The sequence below is a fragment of the Triturus cristatus genome, chromosome 4_1 (genome assembly GCF_964204655.1).
Source record: "Triturus cristatus chromosome 4_1, aTriCri1.1, whole genome shotgun sequence".
Lineage (NCBI taxonomy): Eukaryota > Metazoa > Chordata > Amphibia > Caudata > Salamandridae > Triturus > Triturus cristatus.
Window position 1 is genome coordinate 192,908,635 of NC_140585.1, and position 21,908 is coordinate 192,930,542.

General features: G+C 41.5%; 1 protein-coding gene across 1 annotated transcript in view; it reads right to left on the minus strand.

Moving 5' to 3' along the window:
• LOC146853991 (zona pellucida sperm-binding protein 1-like) overlaps nt 1-21,908 on the minus strand; it is an 86,522-nt gene that overhangs the window by 39,073 nt on the left and 25,541 nt on the right. The window contains exons 5-7 of the mRNA XM_085650463.1: nt 5,623-5,807; nt 5,436-5,533; nt 5,217-5,344 (exon numbers count right to left, since the gene is read on the minus strand). Of these exons, the coding sequence (XP_085506589.1) occupies nt 5,217-5,344; nt 5,436-5,533; nt 5,623-5,807 (411 nt within the window). The remainder of the gene's footprint in view (nt 1-5,216; nt 5,345-5,435; nt 5,534-5,622; nt 5,808-21,908) is intronic.

Below are 21,908 nucleotides of genomic sequence, written 5' to 3' on the forward strand. Positions count from 1 at the left end.
TGTTCCAATGGGATAAGTTTCAAACATTGAGGTTATTACTGTAAAGAGTGGATGAACACATAATTTACCAGTAGGCAGTTTGGACAACCTCTCCATGCCAAAAGAAATTGACACAGTTTTCAGGTTTTAACTCAATATGCAAACCTTTATTTTTTTTAAACTACTTCTGCCTCATCCTCGTTGCCAATGTGAAATCCCCTTTAAAAACAGGTAGCATTGAAATGAAGCTGAGGCACATCTGGAGAGTTTAATTTCCAGTTCCAAGAAACTCCAGCTACAGGTAGCCAAATCCAGGACAGATCCAATCGCCATTCTAGATAACATTTTAAATGGAACTAGAAGTAAGAGAAGATTCCAACCATAACTTAAAAAGGGAGAAGGGAAATTCCATAATGTAAGAAAATGAATATACGGCACAAAGTTTTGGACAAGATTAGGTATATTGGGTGCTATAATTCTTCAGCAGGTGTAGCAATGAATTACGTGAAAATTAGGCCTCTGTAGACAGTTACAGATAAACTTGCAACAAATACAGAGGATCTTTTAAATTAGTAAAAGCTGAAATTATGGCTATTAAAGCTATTGTAATGGTTGTTTGCCTTTAGATATCATCCTGGCAAAGGAGGGTGGAGTGTGTAAGAATATAAACACCGAAATGTGCTGCGTGTTTGTACCCAATAATAGCAAAGCAATTGATTCTTTTGTGATTAATAGGACTAACCTTTCGTATGAGGTTCAATCTTTTGCAGGGCATATGGGAAAGGGTAAGCTCCTAATTCAGTAAGTAAGGAAATAGGTTTGGTAAAGTTGGTTAATGGATAGATGGTGTGGGTGGAAATATTCTACACTACTTGATAACCCCTGTTCTAATCATAATGATTGGTGCAACTGTCTGGTCTTTTTCGAACGTGTTCTGGAGGGGTGTTTAAACCACTCTTTTCCTTTGTACATTTGCTAAAGTATGAAAGTCTACTGAATGAACAAGAAATGGATGATGTCAAACATTTTGTGTACAACCAGCTACAGACGTGTGAGGAGAATTCCAGAAAGAAGGAGAATGACGACAACTAAATAACTGACTAATAAAAGGATTAGCAGGTTTAAAGATTATAAATAATCGGGGAGGGAGAAGTCATTTTTGGGTTAATTTTTGTCCCGTTGCAAATATTGAGCATTGATGACTTATGGTGAATTGCAATCGCAAAAGATGAATACATTTGCAGCTGGTACAGATTTTATATACGATTTAGAAGTGCGTTTAATAATATGCTTTCGTTAGGCCACATTAATGAAAACTGCCATATTGGTTAAATTACTGTTTCCCTCGGTCTTCGCTCATGCATGCACCCCTCCCATCTGGTCTTTGAGTCTCTTTTCTCCACACAGGCTTCGCAGAGCAGGAACTAGAAAGATATTGTCTGGTGTTTTCAAAAATGTGCATTAATTTTCTTGTATTCGAATGCTGTTATTTAATGTTGCCATTACCCAAGGACTAGTCACTGCAATCCGCTGTTGGCTTTGCATGGTTTACTACTACTCATGTCATATACCATGGCTTGACATTTATTTTCTTCCCCATTTTTGGTATTCGAACTATACCTCAGTCAGAATCAGAGTTAGATCTAGACAAATAAGGAGAGCAAGATAGGTCTCCATGGGTAGATAGTACCATATCATCTACACAAGTTAAAACTTCCTCTTACCTTCTCTCAACCAGTTTCTCTCATTGAAATAATTGTATTATAGATGAGAGCAGTTTATACTCACTACTGGATCAGCCTTTAGTATAGAAATACCATAAAGCGGTCTTCGCCGCTAGAAAGCCTACTGTTAGGATGTTTCTGGATGTAATTTAATGGTTTTCTAAATGTAGTATTTCTGCTGAACTTCTTAGGATGATGTGTTACTGAGGCCGCTCGAACCTTACACACACGGTTTCGTGTTAGCATCAATGCGACATTGAAACTTGGTTTAATATTGATCATGCCAGGTTGAATATGTGCTTTAGCAAATGTTTATGCAAGAATTGTGTACAAGAACTCCTTAATTATGGGAGTGATCCAGAAGGTTGAGCTTCCCTGCATGCTATTAGGAACGCGGTCAGACTTTCATTTATCTTGCTGCACATTGGCGACTTAAGACGATTTACTGACATTTGCATATTTTGTATAACTTTGCAATGAGTCTTTGTAGCATTTATTCTGCACTGCTTGATTGAGATTTGTTTTGTAAAACTACTAACACTTTTCCGGATCTAGAATTCTGCTATTTAGTGGCCTTCATGACTTATTCTATTGCTCTGCTAAACGGATGTTGGTGGGGTGCTCTTACGCTAGATCAGTTCAGAAGCCTGAGGTAAATGGTGAGATTTAGAAAGTTTTGGTGTGAATTATTGAGGTACAGTCATGATTATTGGGATACAGGGGTTCTACTCCCACAAGCGCAAAGCTTATCAAGCATTGACAAAGCCAAATGTTTGTACATATGCGATGGTCGTGGGGATACTTCATGGCTGCCTCCAATTCTCCATTTTTGTTTCAAGTCTTAGCTTGGCTTCTTTAATAGTTAATTTATACATGCATTACACTTGTATAATAATGTACTGAGAAGCATATGCAGTTCATTTCTAAGTATCATGTTATTTGTATACTCAGTCGAAGGCGGGGAACATAGAACTCAATACCCCTGCATTTATGCTGTCCAGTAGGAGACCGCTTTAAGGCCCCAGACAACCAATTGCATCAACTCTGCACTTTCGACAGTGCAATTGGAACAAAGCTTTCATTTTATAAACATCTTCTGAGCCACATTCGGCAGAGGAGCACTCCAGAAAAATCCCTGCCAGGTGAAAAGCACCGTGACTGAGATGCAGCTCTGCAGACTCGGACCACCATTCTGCAATGAGCAGTAGCCTGCGCTACATCAGACCGACTACTGGCACATTATACCCAGGTATGAGGGATTAGGCTAACTGCGGATCTGGCAGAGGGTACTCCCACTATGCCCTCAGTATGATAGGTAGGAGAATAATCACACAGTAACATCATGGTTGAACTGTTCTTCCTTTTCACCTTTTGCATAATGCTGGTTGTTTCATCAGCCTAATTGCACTACACACTTTCTATTCAAGGCTAAAGATACAAAGTGGCTTTTCAAACATTTATTGAAACAATCTTAACGTTTACCTTGGGCATACAAAAGTAACAAAAGGGTAGATCTAGTTCCATGATTTCCTTGGGGAATAACAATCACCATGTTTGAAGTGGTCAATACCATCTAGTACCCTGGTAGGTTTAGGGGTTCCGATAGTGGCACAGTAAGCTAGCTAGGAATTTGGCCTACATTTTCTGATGTGTGATCAGAGCCCCCATATTATGGAGTTTGTTGTCCAGATATAAAGTTCCTATGAATTAAGTAGGACGTTGTAACAAAAGTTCTATTGGCTTTGTCAATTTTGTTTACATGTCACACAGCAGTCAGACACACAGGCATATTTCAGGTTTCTGACCTACTGGATAGCCTAGAATGACAACCATTCCCCAGGGTCATATTTAAGTGCTTTGGTCCAAGCCAAATTGATTAACTCCTAACCAAATCACGTTTAATGAACTATCAATTAAGCCATTTAGCTTGACAAGCTGCTTTATCCCAAGTACCCATTCACAACTCATTCAGGGAAATGAGGACTCCGAATTAGTCCATAAAGCAGACAACTCCATTCACCATGGGCACAAAAAGACATTTATAAACTAAACGGTAATCCGTCAATAACTCGAGCAGCTTACAAAAGGTCACAACTTAGACTGACAGCCAAACCTCCCATTCCAGGAAAGCACAAACTCTTCCTTCCTGATCTGGAAGGACTAATTATGCAGGGCTTTGTCAATCACAAAGACCTAATAAAAATCACAAAGACCAAATAAAAGCACAAAAGAAACGTAAAAAAGCAACCCTTTACACAAAACCAAACACAAACCCACTCAATGGCAACCTCCTATGAAACTAAAGAGAGTAAGGACTAGCAACGTGGGCATTCTAGCTTCTTTCAAAGAAGCAAGGCCAACACAGTTGACAAAGAAACCGCCTTGTGAAAATCAAAATCAGATGTTGGATATACAAAGTATGCAAGTTGGGGAGACTGATAATAAATAAATCTAAAAAAAAAAAAAATTAAGTCCCATTGTACTGACGGGAAATTGAAAAGTGGCAGATAATGACTGCTACCTGTGAATAGACAGTGGTGCCCAGGAACTAAAAGATTTGGGAAGTGGCAGGGCAGATTAGGACTGTGGTCGGACAGACCTGTTTAACATGTATTTAGAGGTTTTCAAAAGACTAAGCGCAGAATTATTTAATCTAAACAATTGTTATTGGGCACTACCTCTAATCCAAAAGTGCATATGTACATACCAAAAGTAACCAAAAAAACAAACAGATGGCTACCAGCTCTTTTCTAAAGAAAGTGATACCATTTCTTCCCAAAAGCAACTTCAGAACTACTGTGCAAGCCCTTGTAGTCTTGTGCCGGGGTGGTTTTGCCCTGCTCCATGACCTGCCAGATTGTACAAGAACATTCCTTAAGGGACTCCTACATGCTGCAGCACATCTGATCCAGGGTCTGAAAAATATAAGATCACTTCACCCCATTCTAAGAGCTGCATTTGCTTCCCTAGACAGCCCACACCATCTTCAAAACCAACTTCTCATTTACAAAGTCATCACCATTCAGACTTGTTCACCATCTGAGGTTTCTAAGCACACCGGCAGGCAGTAGACCATCAGACTGCAGAATAAATGCTAAAAAGACAAACAATGAACCCAGGATCGGTGATAACATCTCCATATTCTGCAGGACCGCGAGAAACGCTGCTTGAATTTAGGAAATAATTGAAGACTCACCTCTTTAAAGACTACTACCTCACAGTACATTAACAGTCCACAAACCAGCTAGTTCTCCTATCGCTCATTGACTTTACGCTAGTCTGACAACACTCCACTGCATTTCTCTCTCAACTTGTGCTACAGAAATACAACTTCATACATTCTATGGTTCACACCATGCAAACACAGCATTGGGTGGATCATCCTTCATGCAAGGACTCCTTAACCAGGAGTTATCTGCTGAAAATGCATTAGTTGTATTTTACTGTTCTCATGTTTAAGAGGTTCCTCTCCACCTCCAAGGGTGTGAATTTCAGGAGTTTCGCTGCCATCACCTTTTGCAATCCTCATCTCAAAACGAAGAGGCCCAGATTCAATGACACTCTGAGGTGGAGGTAAAGTTAAGACCTCAGCCACTGCCTGAAGGGAGTCACTGGTGGTATAACTGCAGCGGACAGTTAACCTGGAATGAGATAAGGGAGACAATTAATGACCAGAGGTCCTTGTGCAGAAGCAAAGGGAAACAGAAAGCCTACCTAGGTCATAGTACTCACGCGAAAGCAGTGTCCCTCGTGATGGACCCATTCTCAGAGTGTTGTACATCAATGGCCGACTTCAGCGTATTCTCGTACACAATGCGATCACTTCGCATCTTTGGGAGATAAAGAAAAATAAAGGATTTCAATGCAAACAAACAAGCCAATTCCCACCCAATTTCTCCTGTCCCGACTAGTCAGTAACCTGGACAATGGTGCCACACTGGTGTAGAGGGAAACGGAACAAACGAAAGGCTGCAGTCGCGACCTTTGGCTGGCAGGCAGCACCACCATCTGCGAAGTGGACTCGATCCAAGCGGATGGACTGGCTTACATAATCGCGAGAAATAACCACAACAAAGAAACCATCAGGAGTACAAAGAACTGTGGCTGAAACAGAAGATGAAATATGCAAATTAAATATTAATAACCTGAAAAAAACAAAACAGGCCAAGCAGGGATCTTTTAGTTAGCACTACTGGAAAAGACAATTTGTTTCTCTCTCTCTGCCAAAAATAATCCCCATCATCACAAATCCTTGCCCATCTCATATCACAAGTAGTCCAAAACAAGCAAATAAACTTGTGTGCACACTATACAACGTGTGTGCACTATACTAACCGTTAGGTCTTGCACTGCAATGACTACAACCTCAGATGCACGTTTCTATCCGATATGAACTATTCTTTAGTGCCACCTTTGTCAAGGGAGTAGCCCAATTAATAAAACGTCCCCACTTGAACCATACCTTTAACTCTTCCATTAATTCACGCACTTATCTGTCAGTCTTCACCTTTCCATCCTCTCACCCTTCCAATCATACTGCCCCAATTTTTCATCCACTATCCATCCATATATTCATGTGTGCTTCCTTTTTATTAACTGGCATCTTTTTGCAATGAAGATAAAAAGCAACAGTGAACAGATATTAGGAGATCCTCACGAAGCAGGTACGAAACTACCTTCAGCACAGCCACCTTAGCTCACTGAAACCTGAGCTTTGCTAAGCAGGCACTATTTTTAATATGCTCACTTTTTTCTTTTAAAATAATCACCCAAAGCAGGAGTTTAATATTGCACAGGAAGTGGCATCATGGTTTCCTGTCCACAGTATCCTGTGCTCCTTCCCTTCCCAGAACCAACAATCTAAGGCAGCTACAAAGCGGAACTTTGGTGCACCAAATGTAAGCTCGTCTGTAGCAGTCCGTGCCTACTGCCACACTGCACAACACAGAAGGAGCTTTCACATGATTCTCATGCAAGTTCCCTGCACAGCCTGGACCGACCACTTCCATGCCAAGGCAATATCTCCGTAATCAGCAACAGCACAGTTGAAAAACCAGCAACTGTGACCTGGACAGACCACGCCCATGTCAGTTTCAGCATATCCAGCCCACACCACCACAGACCTATCACCACAGGAACCACCTGTCACAGCTGGTAAAGCAACACAGAAGAGGATTGGGCTTCCTCCCACTCCACACACCAGCCCGAGCACACCACCAAGTTGTCAAAAGCCGTCAAGAACCTCAACAGTTGGATCACCACATGAACAGACCTGCTGTCTCCCCTCGCATGCAATCCAACAGTAAGAGCCTGACAAAGACCAGTTGGTGCACAGAGGAACTCAAACAGACGAAACCCAACTGCAGGCAAATGATGAACAAATTGAGAACAAGTCAAAACAAAACAGATAGACATCTTCAAATCAGCCTTAATATGCTACCACCAGCAGACATGGAACACCAAGGCACAGTTCTTGCAGATCACATCAACATCGGCACTAACAGCAGCAAGGGAACCTTCACCATCATGAAAGATTTCACCATGCCTCCTGCCACCTCGAGCAACACCACCCTCTTACAAGATCTTTGCACCAAGTTCTCAATTCTTCTGTAACAAACTCAACTACATATACAGCAACTTGGGCCCTCAACCAGATCCAGTCACTGTTGCAACTTAACTTCCCATCAAGGCTGAAACATTAAGCCCGACCTCATTGGTCATCAATTGCCCACCTTAATCAACTTTGAAATGACTATGACCATGAAGACTATCCACTTGGGACCCCATATGACTTTTGCCCCCACTACGCCTTCATCGATAGACCAACCAATAACCAAAGCACCAAGACCAATCCTCAACAGTTCTATCAAATCAGCCACATTCCCCGACACCTGGAAACATGCCAACGTCAAGCCCCTTGCTCAAGAAATATAGACCCATATCCCTCCTACCATACCCGGCAAAGTCTTTGAGGACCTAATCAACCGATGGATAACCGACAACCTCAACAACCACCAGCTCCTTGATACCACCCAGTCCAGATTTAGACAACCACGGTACAGAAACAGCACTAATTGCTGCCCCAGAGGACATCCTCATGATCCTTGACAGAGAAGACACAGCAGCCCTCATACTGCCGAAGCACTCTACAGCACTGGACACTGTTTCACACCCAATCCTCATCTGGCAACTTCATGAGTTTGGCATCCAAGGACCCGCTCTCCGCATATCTGCCCCTTCTTAGCAGAAACTGAGAACAAACCGGACACAACCAGAAAAGTTAACAGTCACTGCATCCTGCTTCCACACCCTGAAGATGCGGAGTAAGATCTTCACATGGCTACCGAGCAACACTAGAAAACCTGTACTAACACCAGAGTCACCAGCAAACTGGACCACTGGAACGCCCTCTAACAGGATCACCAAGCAACTCACTTGAACAGTGCAAACCTTCCAGAATTCTGAAAAACTCATTCCCCCATACAAAACACAGATCACACCACAGGTCAGGAAGTTCTACTAGCTCCCTATGCACAAATACACACATTTTAAACTCCTCACACACATTCAAGGAGCTATAGAACGCAGACCAAAGCTACCTGAACAGTTGCATCTATGTCCACCAACCACACAGACAACTCCGCTCCACAGGACTCCTATTCACATGCATGCGCAGAACCAGATCAGGATGGCAGGTGTGCTTTTACATTGCTCCTGTCAATGGCCTCTCTCTACATCAGCACCTCCCCCTTTCTTCATGAATTCTACAAGAAGCTGAAGACCTGGCTTTTAAATTAATATAACTAACCACAGACTAGGCTAGGGACACCTGCTCAGTGCCAAGATATCCTTGCAGGCGATGGTGCAGGTTACATATTCACAGAACATAAACAGAAAATAATTATCTTGAGGGACTAGCTGTTTTCTGGCAATATGAGGGGGGTGGGGGGGCGAAGGTACTTGGGTCATTGCTCTTTATTTTCAATTTTGTCTTCAGGACCTCCAAGATTTTCCTGGCAGTATCGATCAGAAAAACTAACCTCAAAATGACCAAATTAGTTGGAAGGAGGAGAGTGTGGTGCGGTGATGTAAATGAACGACAGCCCTTTTTGGAACTAGCTAGTGGGCAAAGACTTCCACTAGCAGAGGCTCCAGCACTGGAACCCTGGTGTTTCCGATGTCAAGTGGAAGTATTAAATTGTGAGGCATTTCTAACCGCACATGCGTTAACTTGAAAAGCAAATTAAAAATATATTTGAAAGATGTGGGTGCATATAGAATGGTTAGATACATCTAGGCTATCCGGTTTTAAGTTTAAGCCTAGAATAACTGATCAAACCCTACCAAGAGGGAAATAGCTTTTCCCAATGTAAACATCTAAACACTGAAAAAACACCTGCACAACCACAAAATAAATGCCATTAAAATAAAGGAATAGGAGTGAAAGTCTTTGGTAGCAGCGAGAATAACTGGGCTAACATTCTGCTTGTATTTTGTTGTATAGAGAGGTCACTAAAATATTGTTTCTTTTTCCTTTTGCTTTTTTCAGTTCTGTGGTCTAAGGTCTAAAGATGCAGGGCTTAGAAGCATCTATTTGAGGTCTTATTTAATTATTTTACAAACTGTGGGAATCAGGTTTGATATGTTGGCTACATTCGATTCTTTCACCAATAGGTAAAATGGCCGGTTTCATAAGAATCTTTCCCAAAATGTACCATCACATTTGCCCATTGACAGAATGGTCAAAACGAGTCAGTATTTATAGTAGGTGAATTGCCAAAAGCCCCGGGCTTTAAACATTCAATGTAAGGTGTAGTGACATATATATGAAGTGCTATCCCCAAGCATCTGGGATAGTGGTGAAAACAGGACACCAGACTTTTGGAAAACATGGAACAAAGTGTCACTTGGAATGCTGCAGCAAAAGTTTATTACCAAGTTCAACAAAGACTGGAGAAATACTGCTTGTATTTGCTGTGATTCAGCTATGTATATGAAAAAGTTGGGTGATGACATGTCAAAATCTATATCTGAGCTGAAGTGCTTCCCTATAAGAAATCCTTGCCACTTGCTAATGGTATGATGAAAGCATCTTTACAATCTTCAGAGTTAATGAAGAATGCCATTGACTTTGTGGTCCATTGTTTCATTATTTGCGGAACTAAAACAAATATTTCTCGCTTTGTATGGCATCAAAGAAAGGCATTCCAAATATGTCATTTAGCCGGTAGTTCAGTCTTCGAGGTCGTGAATTCCATATTATCCATGTGGTGACCGTTTACAGAATTTGTGCTTCGTGATGATGCCAAAGGCAAGAAATGTAAGGATATTCGGTCGCATATGGATACAGATGTGAAAAAAAGTAAACTGTACTGCATTCTTAGATTTTTACAGGAAAGCATTACTGCATTAGTGGACATAATAAAAAAAAGTCTGAAAACACTCGTCTACCAAGTGTTCAGCATAATTGGTGTAGATGTAAAGCCTCTCCTTGAGAGTAGGCTGGGCGACACTGACTTTGGCACTGCAACATGTTCCATGTTAGAATGCTTGCCACTTGAGGAGCAATTCAGGAAGTTTTTATTTTACAGTGCATGACAAGTGGCTTGCAATGATGCATAGAAATTCCCCTTCACCAACCATGGTATTTGAAGTCAATGAAGCCTCACTGTGGTATTCTGCACAAGTTCTAGATCCCTTCCGCAAAGGGGATTTTTCTCTGAACTTTGAACAGTACTGCTTCATTTTTGACCGCTTCAATAACAGAGCATATGTGGCCAATTCAACATGTTGCAGAACCTGTCCCAGAGAATCCCAATCTTCAGGTGCACCAGTATTGGCATGGAAAGCTGTCTCAGTGGCCAGAGTTAGAAAATTGTGTATGGCGGATCTGGATTTACTAATAAGGGCCTTTTAACCGATAAAAGTTTACATGGGAAGGAAAGAGCGAGCACGCTTGACCAAAGACTCCCTGAAGAAGTATTGTATGGTGTACTAAAATAAGTTTGATAGGTAACAATGTATTTGGACCTCATACACTGCATGTATACTGTCTACATACCATGCACCATCAGTGCAGAAAGCAAGCAATAATAAAAGCAAAACGTTCCATAAACAATGGAAAAACACTTTGATTGGCACGGAAATGTGTAACCACTGTTTTAAGGTATTGAAATCATTGGAAAAAAAACCCCAGAATTTACCAAAAATAGAAACTGAAAACATGAAAGCCTCGATATAGCATAACTTTATTATGTATATGCTCAAATTTAGATTGAATATCCACTAAGTGACAGAATCGGCCCATTATTGCCTTTTGAAGATTTTCTCCATTACATTTCACAGTGTCTTAAACTGCGCTTCCAGGTTGAATTAACGCAAGAGTTGTACTGCTGGACATTTTAAACCCAATTAGTCCAACATTTCCATAAGACAGATGGCATTCCCGGTGTGTTAGTTTTCATTTGAACCCATCAATACTCATAATGGGTCCTTAGTAAACTCTCCAAATATATCTATAGAGTTGTCTTCCTTTTCTGGTACTCGAATCATATGCGATGTCTAGAAAAGTATTTTCTTCCCCAAACATTTTTGATATTAGAACTATACCTCTGTCAGAATCAGAGGTGGATATAGAGTACAATTATAGGAAAAGCAAGACATGTCTCCATGGGTAGATGGTGCCATATCCCCTACACAAGTTAAAACTTCCTCTTGCCTTCCTTCAAACAGTTTCTCTCATTGAAACAATGTTATTATAGATGAGACATTTATACTCCCTACTAGAACAGCACATTGTATAGAAATGCCATAAAGTTGCCTTAGTTGCTAGAATGTCTCCCGTTGGACTGTTGATGGATGTAATATAATCCAGAGCCCCAACTCTCCTTTGAGCTGTAGGATCCAGTTGCTCGATGTCTTCCTGTAATCGGTTCTGCTTGTTGTAGGCTCCTTCCAGTATGTCTTTCTGCCTCACCTAACTGTTTTGCCACTTTTCAACATACTCTATATTGGCAATGACGATCTTCTAGGATACTATCTGCTCAACACTAATCTGGATCCCAGCAACTTTGGAACAATGCTGTATTGCTGGAAAGTGTTTGTTCCACTAAAGAAATTAACTGCTTGATGGTTAAGTATGTTTATCTGACTGAAGAATTGCCTGGAATTTAAAGTAGAGGTGAGCCCCGTTTCTTGCAAGGGCTCGCATGTGTAACTGGCAGTTTCATGTGCCCTATGCTCAGTCTGCAAGCAAGTGATTCATTAAGTCAGTGCATACTTAGCAAACGTATTGGGATTGGGCTTCAGCTAGAGTTAGAGCAAGAACAATGTCATCACCTCAGAGGCCATCTTTTATTCAGCAACAATTATGGGACAAAAACCTGCCTTACAACTTGAACAATGTTAAACTCAAGGTGAACTATGTGGCTAATATATTTATATTTGAATTGACTTTGATTTGGCAATACATTGTTTGCATTGAAAGACAGTATAGTCAGCATCGCAATATAAACACTGGGCATATTCTAGGTAATTTGGGGATAATTCAACAGGCTTTTAATGCAGCAAGTTAGGCAACCACTTCCTTTTCTAACCATTCTTGAAAAACCATCCTCCTAATGGAAAACGCGTTTACGTATTTTTGAAAACTATCTTGTAGTAATCGATGCACTACAAGAGGATCCTTCAAGGAAAGCTGCACTTTTATTCAACCATTTTATCAGAACTGGTTAAGATGCTTTTGAAAACTTGTTAGATGAGGAAGCACCTCAGGGTCAATTAATTTCTTGGGACAAATGCACTGAAGCCAAGTATAGAATGGGTAAAATAATTTTGAGGAACCTAGTATTCTACTTGAACGTCGCACCCATTTCAAGAGAAAACAAGGAAGTGACTAATCAGTTGAAGAGTTCATTGTTGCACATTGCATAGTATCAGCAACTTGTGATATTACTTCTGGATGTGATATTTACATTGGAGACCCATTTGTTTTTAATTGTTCTTCAAAGCTTGTAGTACTCCAACTCTTCAGGAAACTGTTCATTGAACTAAACACAGATCACAAGGATCATCTCAAGCACTTGCCTCTGGTGAAGGAATTTCTCCCGATTGTTTGGTGTGTGATAGTGCATCAATTTCTGCTGTTATTGTCAAAAATCAATCTAGTCGCCCTTAGTCTAGAAAACCGGCAATTTATGATGTGATTAAAGAAATCACATACGCAACAGTTGTCCTGCACATGGAAAGTGTTGCAAAAATTGCACAACAAAATATAGCCATTTTTTAAAACATTTGCAAATTTTATTTGTCTAAAATAAAGATTTGACAGTGTTGATGTGGAAAATGGGTGCACAAAGAAGCTGGGTAATGTACTTACAGTTGAGATTTTTAACAAATATTGAGACTTCAAAAGTAGAAACTAGCTTTTTCAATCCCAAAGTGTGTGATTAATTCAACATTATATGGTTTCATTCTTTTATTGTACATTGGAGTGTTTAATAAGGATCAGGCAAACTCAAATACATGTTGCCATTAGCAGGAGTGATATTTTTGGGTGGCAAGATTTAGTGAGAAGATTGTTTTTGAAACCAAGATCTGATGTTCCTATTGTATTGAGTGATCTTCCCATATAAGCAGTTGAGCTCAATGTCAAACCAAATGTTTTAGAACCTATGATAAAGCATTCTGAAGTTTTGAAAATAAAGTAGGGTCTGTTCTTGGTTTTGAACATTTGATTAGTGTACCCATCACACATAAAATAAGACCAGCACTGATGAGTGTTACAGATGATTTAAAAACAAAATGCTAGCCAGCCTGTGCATAGAGGGTAAAAGACATCTAAATGGGTTTCTCACATTGTGTTGACAAAAGATTAATCTGGTGATCTACACCAGTGTGGTGCTCTTCATCCTTTAAATAAGATTTAGGAATGAAGTCCTCTACCTCCTATTCATGGCTTGATGGGAAATTTGGGAAAAGAAAACATTGTTCTATGATGATCTTTACTCAACATATCACCAAATTCCTTTAAGTAAAGATTGTCAAGAACCCACCAATTTGGCAACACCTTTTCGATCATGCAAATATTGAAGTTGGCCTCTGCGGGCAATGTTTTCCTGAAAATGGACTGCATTTGGTACCGTGGAGGATGTACTAGTTTTTCAGGGCAACATCCCAATATTGACAGTAGATCCTATGAACATCTTGTCATTTTAGAAAACGTGTTTAGAGAACACAGCTACACCACAAACTATTTACTCGTTAGGTAGAATGTTTTGGACACAGTCTGTGCTGAAGGTATTAGACCCAAATGCAGTTCTGTCAAGAATGCTCTAATCCTCAAAGACCAGGATGCTTTAAAATATTTTTTTAGGAATTTGCAAACATTACATCAGATTTGTCCAGGATTGTTCTGTAATTGCACAACAACTGTTCTCAGCCAAAAAAAGGAACTACAATAACAGAAGTGTTTGGGGAAAAAAATAAAAATTGATGCTTCTGCCTTTCACACTTAAGTTACTGCTGAAAAAAGTGTCAGTTTGAATGCAAACCTTTAATATTATGGGGCAGTATTATGCTAGTATATTGGTAATAAAGAGTATACCATCACTTTTACTTCCAGGATATTACAAGGTTTTGAAAAGGACAGCAATAAAATGCAGGAAGTAGTAGCTTTTGAGTGGGCAGTGGATAAATGTAAAAAATGTAGAGTTCTCCACTTAATATGTGTACTGATCACAAAGCGCTAGTTTATTTAATATATGATGGCTGCATAGGTAAGGCCACATGTATGCTGGTCAGGTTTCTTTTGAAATCTCAAGACTACAATCAAACTATAAAATGCATTCCTAGGAGAAAAAAACTTCAGGTCTGATTGCTTATCTTGTACGTCAATATCTGCTGATTCTTGCACTGACAGTTTAGAGGTTAAAGAGGATGTTGCTGTGATTTCAGTCATCTTGTGCAGCAGCACGGCTGCTCAGCAGTATGATAGAAAGTTAAAAAAAATCAAGCATTTGCAATGCAATAGGTCTTGCATTTGTGAGAGTTTAAGCTATTGGCATTGAAAATGACCATGCCTTTTATTTATGTTTGAAAAACCAAAACATAACATTGTCATTTACAACGCCAATAGCTCTAACAAACAAATGCGAGACCTATTGCATTTCCAATGCTTGTTAATTGTATGTTCAGATGCGACTTGAGCATAACCATGAAGTTTACGATCCAAACATATAGCCTCTGGCCATCCTGTTTTTTAATATAATCCATTGGCTGTAAAATCTTTACTTCCTGGTAGCTTCTTGTCAATCGTTCTCAGAAATTTTTTTTTGTTATGTAACGGCTGTAATGGAGCAGTGAGGAGGTACAGTTTTATACTTCCAGTTCAAGCACTGTTCGTGTCGCACGCCATCTAATTTACAAGAACCCCAGACCAAAAGACTCATCACCCCACCCGAGTTCTACCGCACCCCAAAGCCACCACCTCTCCTCAGTCTCTGAAATCTTTGAGGTACCCCAAAGCACTCCGCCTCACCCAAGCCCCCATCCAATGGGGGATGGCATTTATTCAACCACCTTATACCCTGGACACCCACCTCAATGCCAAGCCTTCCACCTCATCCCATGACCCCACCTCATCCCATGACCTCAGAGCTCCTACCTTTATGCTAAGTCCTTTAGCTCCTTTAGTCCTCCACTCATTTGCCTTCACCAGCATTCCATGTCATTCCTCCCAGCCGCCCCCGTTCTCCCATCACGCCACCCAACGAATCCCCAGTACTAAGCCCCACCCAGTGTCAGTCATTCAAAGTGTATGGCGCATTTTAGCACCAAAATGCCCCCGCTGGTGGTCGCGCCTGGCATTCGCGCATCATGCATTCATTCACTCGCCTTGCACTGAATGTCTCCAAACACGACACCTTGCAGGGGCCGGATGCTTGATTTGAGTGACTGATATCTGACCAGAGCCCTCACAAAATGCTGCCTAAGAGGTTTAAAAGCCCACTGAGGTCCACAGAACAGTGCAAGTTTGCGCATGTCTGTCGAACTGTGTGCTCTTCTGTCTGCGTAGGCCTCACGTAGGCGGTGTAGGTGCGTAGGCCAACATGACAAAATTATCCGGGATTGACAGATTACGAGAGAGCCCTGATTTGAGTGGGGTCACGGACAGAAATAAAGTTCCCAGACCCAGGAGTCACCGGGCGGTCCTGCATCTGAGGGCCCCTCGGCGGTGAGAGGCTGGGGTGGGGAGCACAGGCTGGTCCAGGCTCCAAGGAGAAGCGCGGACCTCAACCTCTTTCCAGGAACCTCTGACCGCTGCTGTGGCGATAATATTTATAGAGCACCCCTTATATGGCTTTGATGTGTTAATATTGCCCAACAGGTGGTCCTATTTATTTTATTTTTTATCCCAGGCGGATGAAAGGATGAGTCAAACCTGTTGAGATAGGGACCTGTGAAGATCTCTGCAGAGGCGGCATTGGCCAATTGCATATATGGCAATCACAAGATTGAATGTATAAATTAATACATGCCATAGTTTGCTGAGCGCAGTCTGTAGCCGATGGAAGTGAGGGGCGTGGAAAGCCAGAGGAGACGAGCTCCCACAGTGCTTGTCCCTTTCGTCTGACTTTTCAGATTCCCGGGTTCGTGCATTTCCCCGCGCGTGTCAGTGCACGGCTAGTGTGTGGGCTTGTTCTGCTTCCGTGTTCACCCAGCACCGTGAGGTTGAGAGCTTCTGGGTCAGATCTCTTTATGGAGCTATCGTGCTGTTTACTTTCTGGTTCCATCTACCGAAGGGACTGGCGCCATGCTTGTTTTCGAATCCTGCTCACTACCGAGTTCTTAAAATACCATGTTTGATGGAAGAGTAGTAAGGAAGGCACACCGGAGTGGCTGCCTGCTTGTGCCCCGGGGCGGGGAGTTGAGGGGGGACGAGAGACGCGTTGGAATACCGGTAATGCCCGCTCACTAGACTCCTTGGTCCCCTCCAGTGCTCGGGCCTCCTCCCCTTCTTCTATGAAGTAACACTTTCCACCAAGTGAGGTGGAGAGACACTGCTGGTTCCTGATTTGGGAGCTTGCATTCATTTATTGAACATCTCCATAATTTGGGGAGTCACCTGCTGGTCCTCCCCTGCTGAAGACCTTTCACCTCTATATATTTTTGGTCCTGAAGAAGTGTCGCTCGATATTGGAGCTTCCGACACAAAACAGGTGTATGTGGTCAACATAACAGCTACCGTGGTACCTTAAGACCTTGTGGTAGCCCCACTGTTTTTACTTAGTCCCAGTCCTATTTTCTGAAATAAAATATTCATGGGTCTGGTGCCTATTTTAAACCACCTAGCCACCTAAACACACACACCAAGATTCACTCACTTTTTGCCCACATACACTCTTCACATACGGCAATCTCAGATTAAAAGAACTCCGCTAAAGATGCCACCAGGCCCGTCAGACACTGCAGCGCCGGTCTGACGAGGAGCGCCCTATGATGAAGCATGACACCCTAACAGGTGTGTGAGGACATTACGATCTGAAAAATAGATCTCCCAGTGACCAATACAGTAGGCAGACCATGACTTCTAGTACTTCTGCCACAACAGAGAAACTGACCCCCTTCCTTGAATCAGATGCACACATGTAGGAGCACAGGAACAGGACCTCTCTAAATAATTAGATCTTCTGTCCCCCCCCCTTTGATTATACCTTGATAAATTGTGCTCATAATGTTAAGAATTCAGGAGAATGAAACTTGAACCATGGTTTTCTATTTTCTACAAAGCCATCAGTAGCCAGTACCTCACCTCAGGATACACAGCCATGCTAACAAAGTCTACCCTTTATACAAATTGGCTTTTGCAGTGGTTGCAGCATAGACTGCCATCCTCAAGATACTAGATAACACTCATTGCAAACTATTGTGACAACGGCCGTCTCACTCTCCAGGATCTCTGCATAATTCAATACTTCAATCACGTAAATTTACAGAGCGCCAATGAAATTTGCATGGGCATCATGAGCAATAAGCATAGATGGTTCATGTCCTTCATCTACAACTATGATCAGCAGGTCAGGCGGTTTTGCCCTGAAACTTGCTAATGTATGTGGTGCTCGCAAGGTCCTAATACTGGTTAATGTTCAACATACACATGGAGCCAGTCAGAACTGTAAAGGAACGAACGCAACCATCCAACTGTATGCACATGGATCACAAATTTACCCAACTCTGAATTGCTCATCTATGTGACAAAACTGAATGTCTGAAATCTATTAAAGCACAACCCAGATAAAGCAGAATTGATTCTGTATCAATGCCTCCAAGACCCAAGCTTCAAATTACATTTGCTAGAAATCTCGTGACCTCCCAGTTCTCACTTTTCTTATCTACATAAATGAGATCAAGAGGAAACTGGCTGGTCTCAAATCTGATCATGCTACCAGACTGAAAAGACCAGCACTAAAGCCAGAGTTGCACTGCAGTTAATCAAGAGAATAAAATATTTTCTACCGCACAATAACTTCTAGATTGGATTAAGGTAATGCTTTTTTGGAAGGATTTCAACATCAGCAGCGAATGAAAGCTCTTCTACATTCTGCCATGAGACAGATTATAGGCACCAGGAAATATGATCACATTTAACTAGTTTAACCCCTTCCCCGCTCATGACGGAACCACTCCGTCATGAGCCACGGTTGAGCTGTGCTCATGACAGAGCGGTTCCGTCATGCCGCGACCGTTGGCGGCCGCTGCGCCCACGCGGCGCTGTTTCCCCGCCTGTGCGGGGGGACAATGCAACTGGGCGGAGTCATGACGGAACCGCTCCGTCATGAGCACAGCTCAACCGTGGCTCATGACGGAGTGGCTCGTCATGAGCACAGCGCCACCGCGCTGCCCCCCCGCACCCCCCAGCGCTGCGGCGGAATTCCCGCCGCAGCGAAGGGGTTAAGGATCTATACTGGTTAGCTTAGGAAGCCAGGATAAAATTCAGGTTAGCCCATATAATCTAAAATTAAAATTGCCAGTATAATCTATATAGCCTTACAACTCTGCTAACATTGTAACCTTCAGGGTGCATACCATTTGAATGCCCTACCAGAAACCTGAGAAGCATGAAAAACGTATGTGACCAAGGAAGGACAAAACAAATATAGATGTTAAGCAAGCATTCCAAGAATGGCACCAGTATTATGGAATCCACCCACTTGAAAATAGATAGGTAGAATCACCATTGTAGTTGAAAACAAAGTTATCTGCTTAAACTACATTTTTTAGATGGACGAGCCTTTCTTTATTCACAGCCTCTTTCTTTACCTTATTCCTCCCTCTGATTCACTGCAATTACTCTTTTCAGCCTTCTCACTTCTTTGTAGTTTTTGCACATGTCCTGCCTTCTAGAATATCAGAGTTAGCCATTGGTCTGATTTAAGTGGTTGCTTATTAAATGTTCTCTGTAAAATAATGCATTATGATACTTCACTGTACACCACACTTATACCATGGAGTTAACTACCATTTATTAGAACACTAAATTAGATCCTCGTAAAGACTATAGGTGCAACTGGCATGGTGGCAAAATACAACAATACGAGCCAGATAAGTTGTAAACTTTTGAGACAACAAATAGCTTTCAGTGATCCACCAGAATGTATAAGCATTGGATAAATCTTGCATCCACCGAGAATTACGGCTGCAATTGGGCATATCCCACCTAACAAGAGAGGTAACTCTGGGCTTAGTCCAATTACAAATAAAAGATTAACAACTTCCAACAGTGAATCTAGGGATGTTATTAGTCCACCTCAGATCTAACCATTGGAAATGTTAACCGCTCGATCAAAAATGCTACATTCTGAATCTTCAATTGTGTTGTCACAGCACTAGTCCAGTTCTTCTACCATACATTACTGAAGAGGATTCTTCATTTGCCTGAAGATGATCTGCCCCAAAATCATACAAAACAATACACAATCCTGTGTCCTACTTAGCCAGTAGAGTACATAAATAAGGGAAAAAACGAACAGGGGGCTCAGGCAAAGCTTATCCGGTTTGTTACACAAGGAGGATATACAGTGTTACAAGAACACCAGCCCTTTTTCACGTCCCATACTACTCACTGTATATCCTCCTTGTGTCCCATTTTATGTATTGTTTTGTATGATTATATCCTAAACCTACAAGTAAATATCAGACCTCTGTCCGGCTGGACAAGTCCACTACATATAGCTACGATTGAGTCTATATTCATTCCTTTGGTTTCCATTTCACTTTCTGGGGACCACTGTTGTTGAAAACAAGAACTGCATTAAGGCTTACGCTAGATTTGTGGCAGCAGAAAACATTCAGATGAAATCAGGAGTATCAGGAAGGAAGAAGGATAAATATTTGTAACTATTTGTCTGCACTTGTGCAGGAGCGGGTTTTATTATGAAAGTCGTATACCCCCTCCAGTTTGCATGTTTATCTTAATAAGAATAATTAATTAATAGTAATTGTACTAATTGGTTTGCTGTGGAAACATACCAACCATACTAATATATGAAAATACATGGGAATTGCATTTGCATGGCCTAATACATAAACTAAAATATGTACGCATACTAATGATAGACATTTAGAATATTGCATGATATATGTTGCTTTTGTGGTGTTTGTGATTTGTGCTTTATAAAATAAGTATAATTTGCAATGAGTGTTGCTTTCTGCTAGATAAATACACACATAAGGGGTTTAGCGAGGGAATAACATTTTATTAGACATTTCTATGTATTAATTACGTTTGTGTTTCTTTGCTTAAGTTGCCCATTTTGGCCTAGTTAAAATGGCCGATCGAGGTGATGAATATGGCTGACCTGACAAAGACGATGTCTTGGGCAAAGTGCGCCTGCGCTAACGACAAGCTACTGCGGCCTCTGTGCGACCCTAGGCAGACTGACTATCAAGGACGCTCCGGGACCACGTCCAAAATTGAAAGACAATAGACAACTTCTTGAAACCGGAATTAACAAGTCAAGATGCCTGTGAGAACTGCACGAATGACACCAAATCCACCAATCGGGAGAACTGTGAACCATATTTTGGATACATGTTGCAATGATTTTTACTATAAAAATGATAGAATAGAGAGGGTCATAGCCATCGCTATTTGATTGCCTTCATGATTTCCTGACGTTATGCTGACAGAGAGGACGGTGACACTGCAGGACAGCTGTTTCCCTGAATCTTTGACGGACTGATAGAATGCCTAGTTCCCTGATACTCAGAACTCTTATATTTGAGTGACAGAATGACTGAATTGGACTTGGAGGACGACATTTAGCCATAATAGGTAAATATGATGATCAGCTGCTTAATTGATTAATGATTTTGCTGCATTATTTAGATAATGTTCATTCTATTAATTACAGAAATGTGTTGGGTTGTTTATTTCAAGAAAATGTATTGATGTAATGTAATTATAGAATTAGAAATCACTCAAGCCAGCAACTAGTTGATCCATGGCCTATCCATGGGAGGAATACTAAAAGTAATGTTCAGGTCTTAATGAGGTAGAGAAGTTTAGGTGGATCTATTGCTCACTAGGAACGAATAGGTATTTCCTTTTCATTACAGCGAATGGCACAATCACCTCCTTAGAAATATAGACCAATAGGGAATGAATGTTGGTGTTATGGGCCCCACCAGTGAATGAAGTGATTACATTTATAAATTGTAAATGTAGATTTGATACTTGTATAGCGCACTACTCACCCACAAGGGTCTCAAGGCGCTTGTACGAATACCGCTGTGGAACCCATCCTGGCTTTCCCTGTGAGGCGTCCACTCCTGGGCACCCCCAAGGTGGAGGCCAGGCATCCTTAGCGTTGTGGGGGCCGTTGTGGAGATTAAGCAAGCTATTGCCCAGAGTTGCAGAGTGGGACTCCATGATTGGAATAGGCACCGAGGCGAGAATTTATCAGGTCCGTGGAATTTTTGAGCCCAAGACCCTCCGAGGCAGGGAATTGAACCCTGGTCCCGGGCTAGACCTCTGCATCAGGGTCTGCAGCTCTAATCATTGAGCCACACTTCTCCAGTGTCTGTGAAAATCTATTGTCTGTGACGAAGGGAGGGATTTTGTATTCCACGCTGCATCACTTGCATATATAAAATGAAACCGAATAGACTGGTTACAGGATAAGAAATACTGCCTGGATTCAAAAC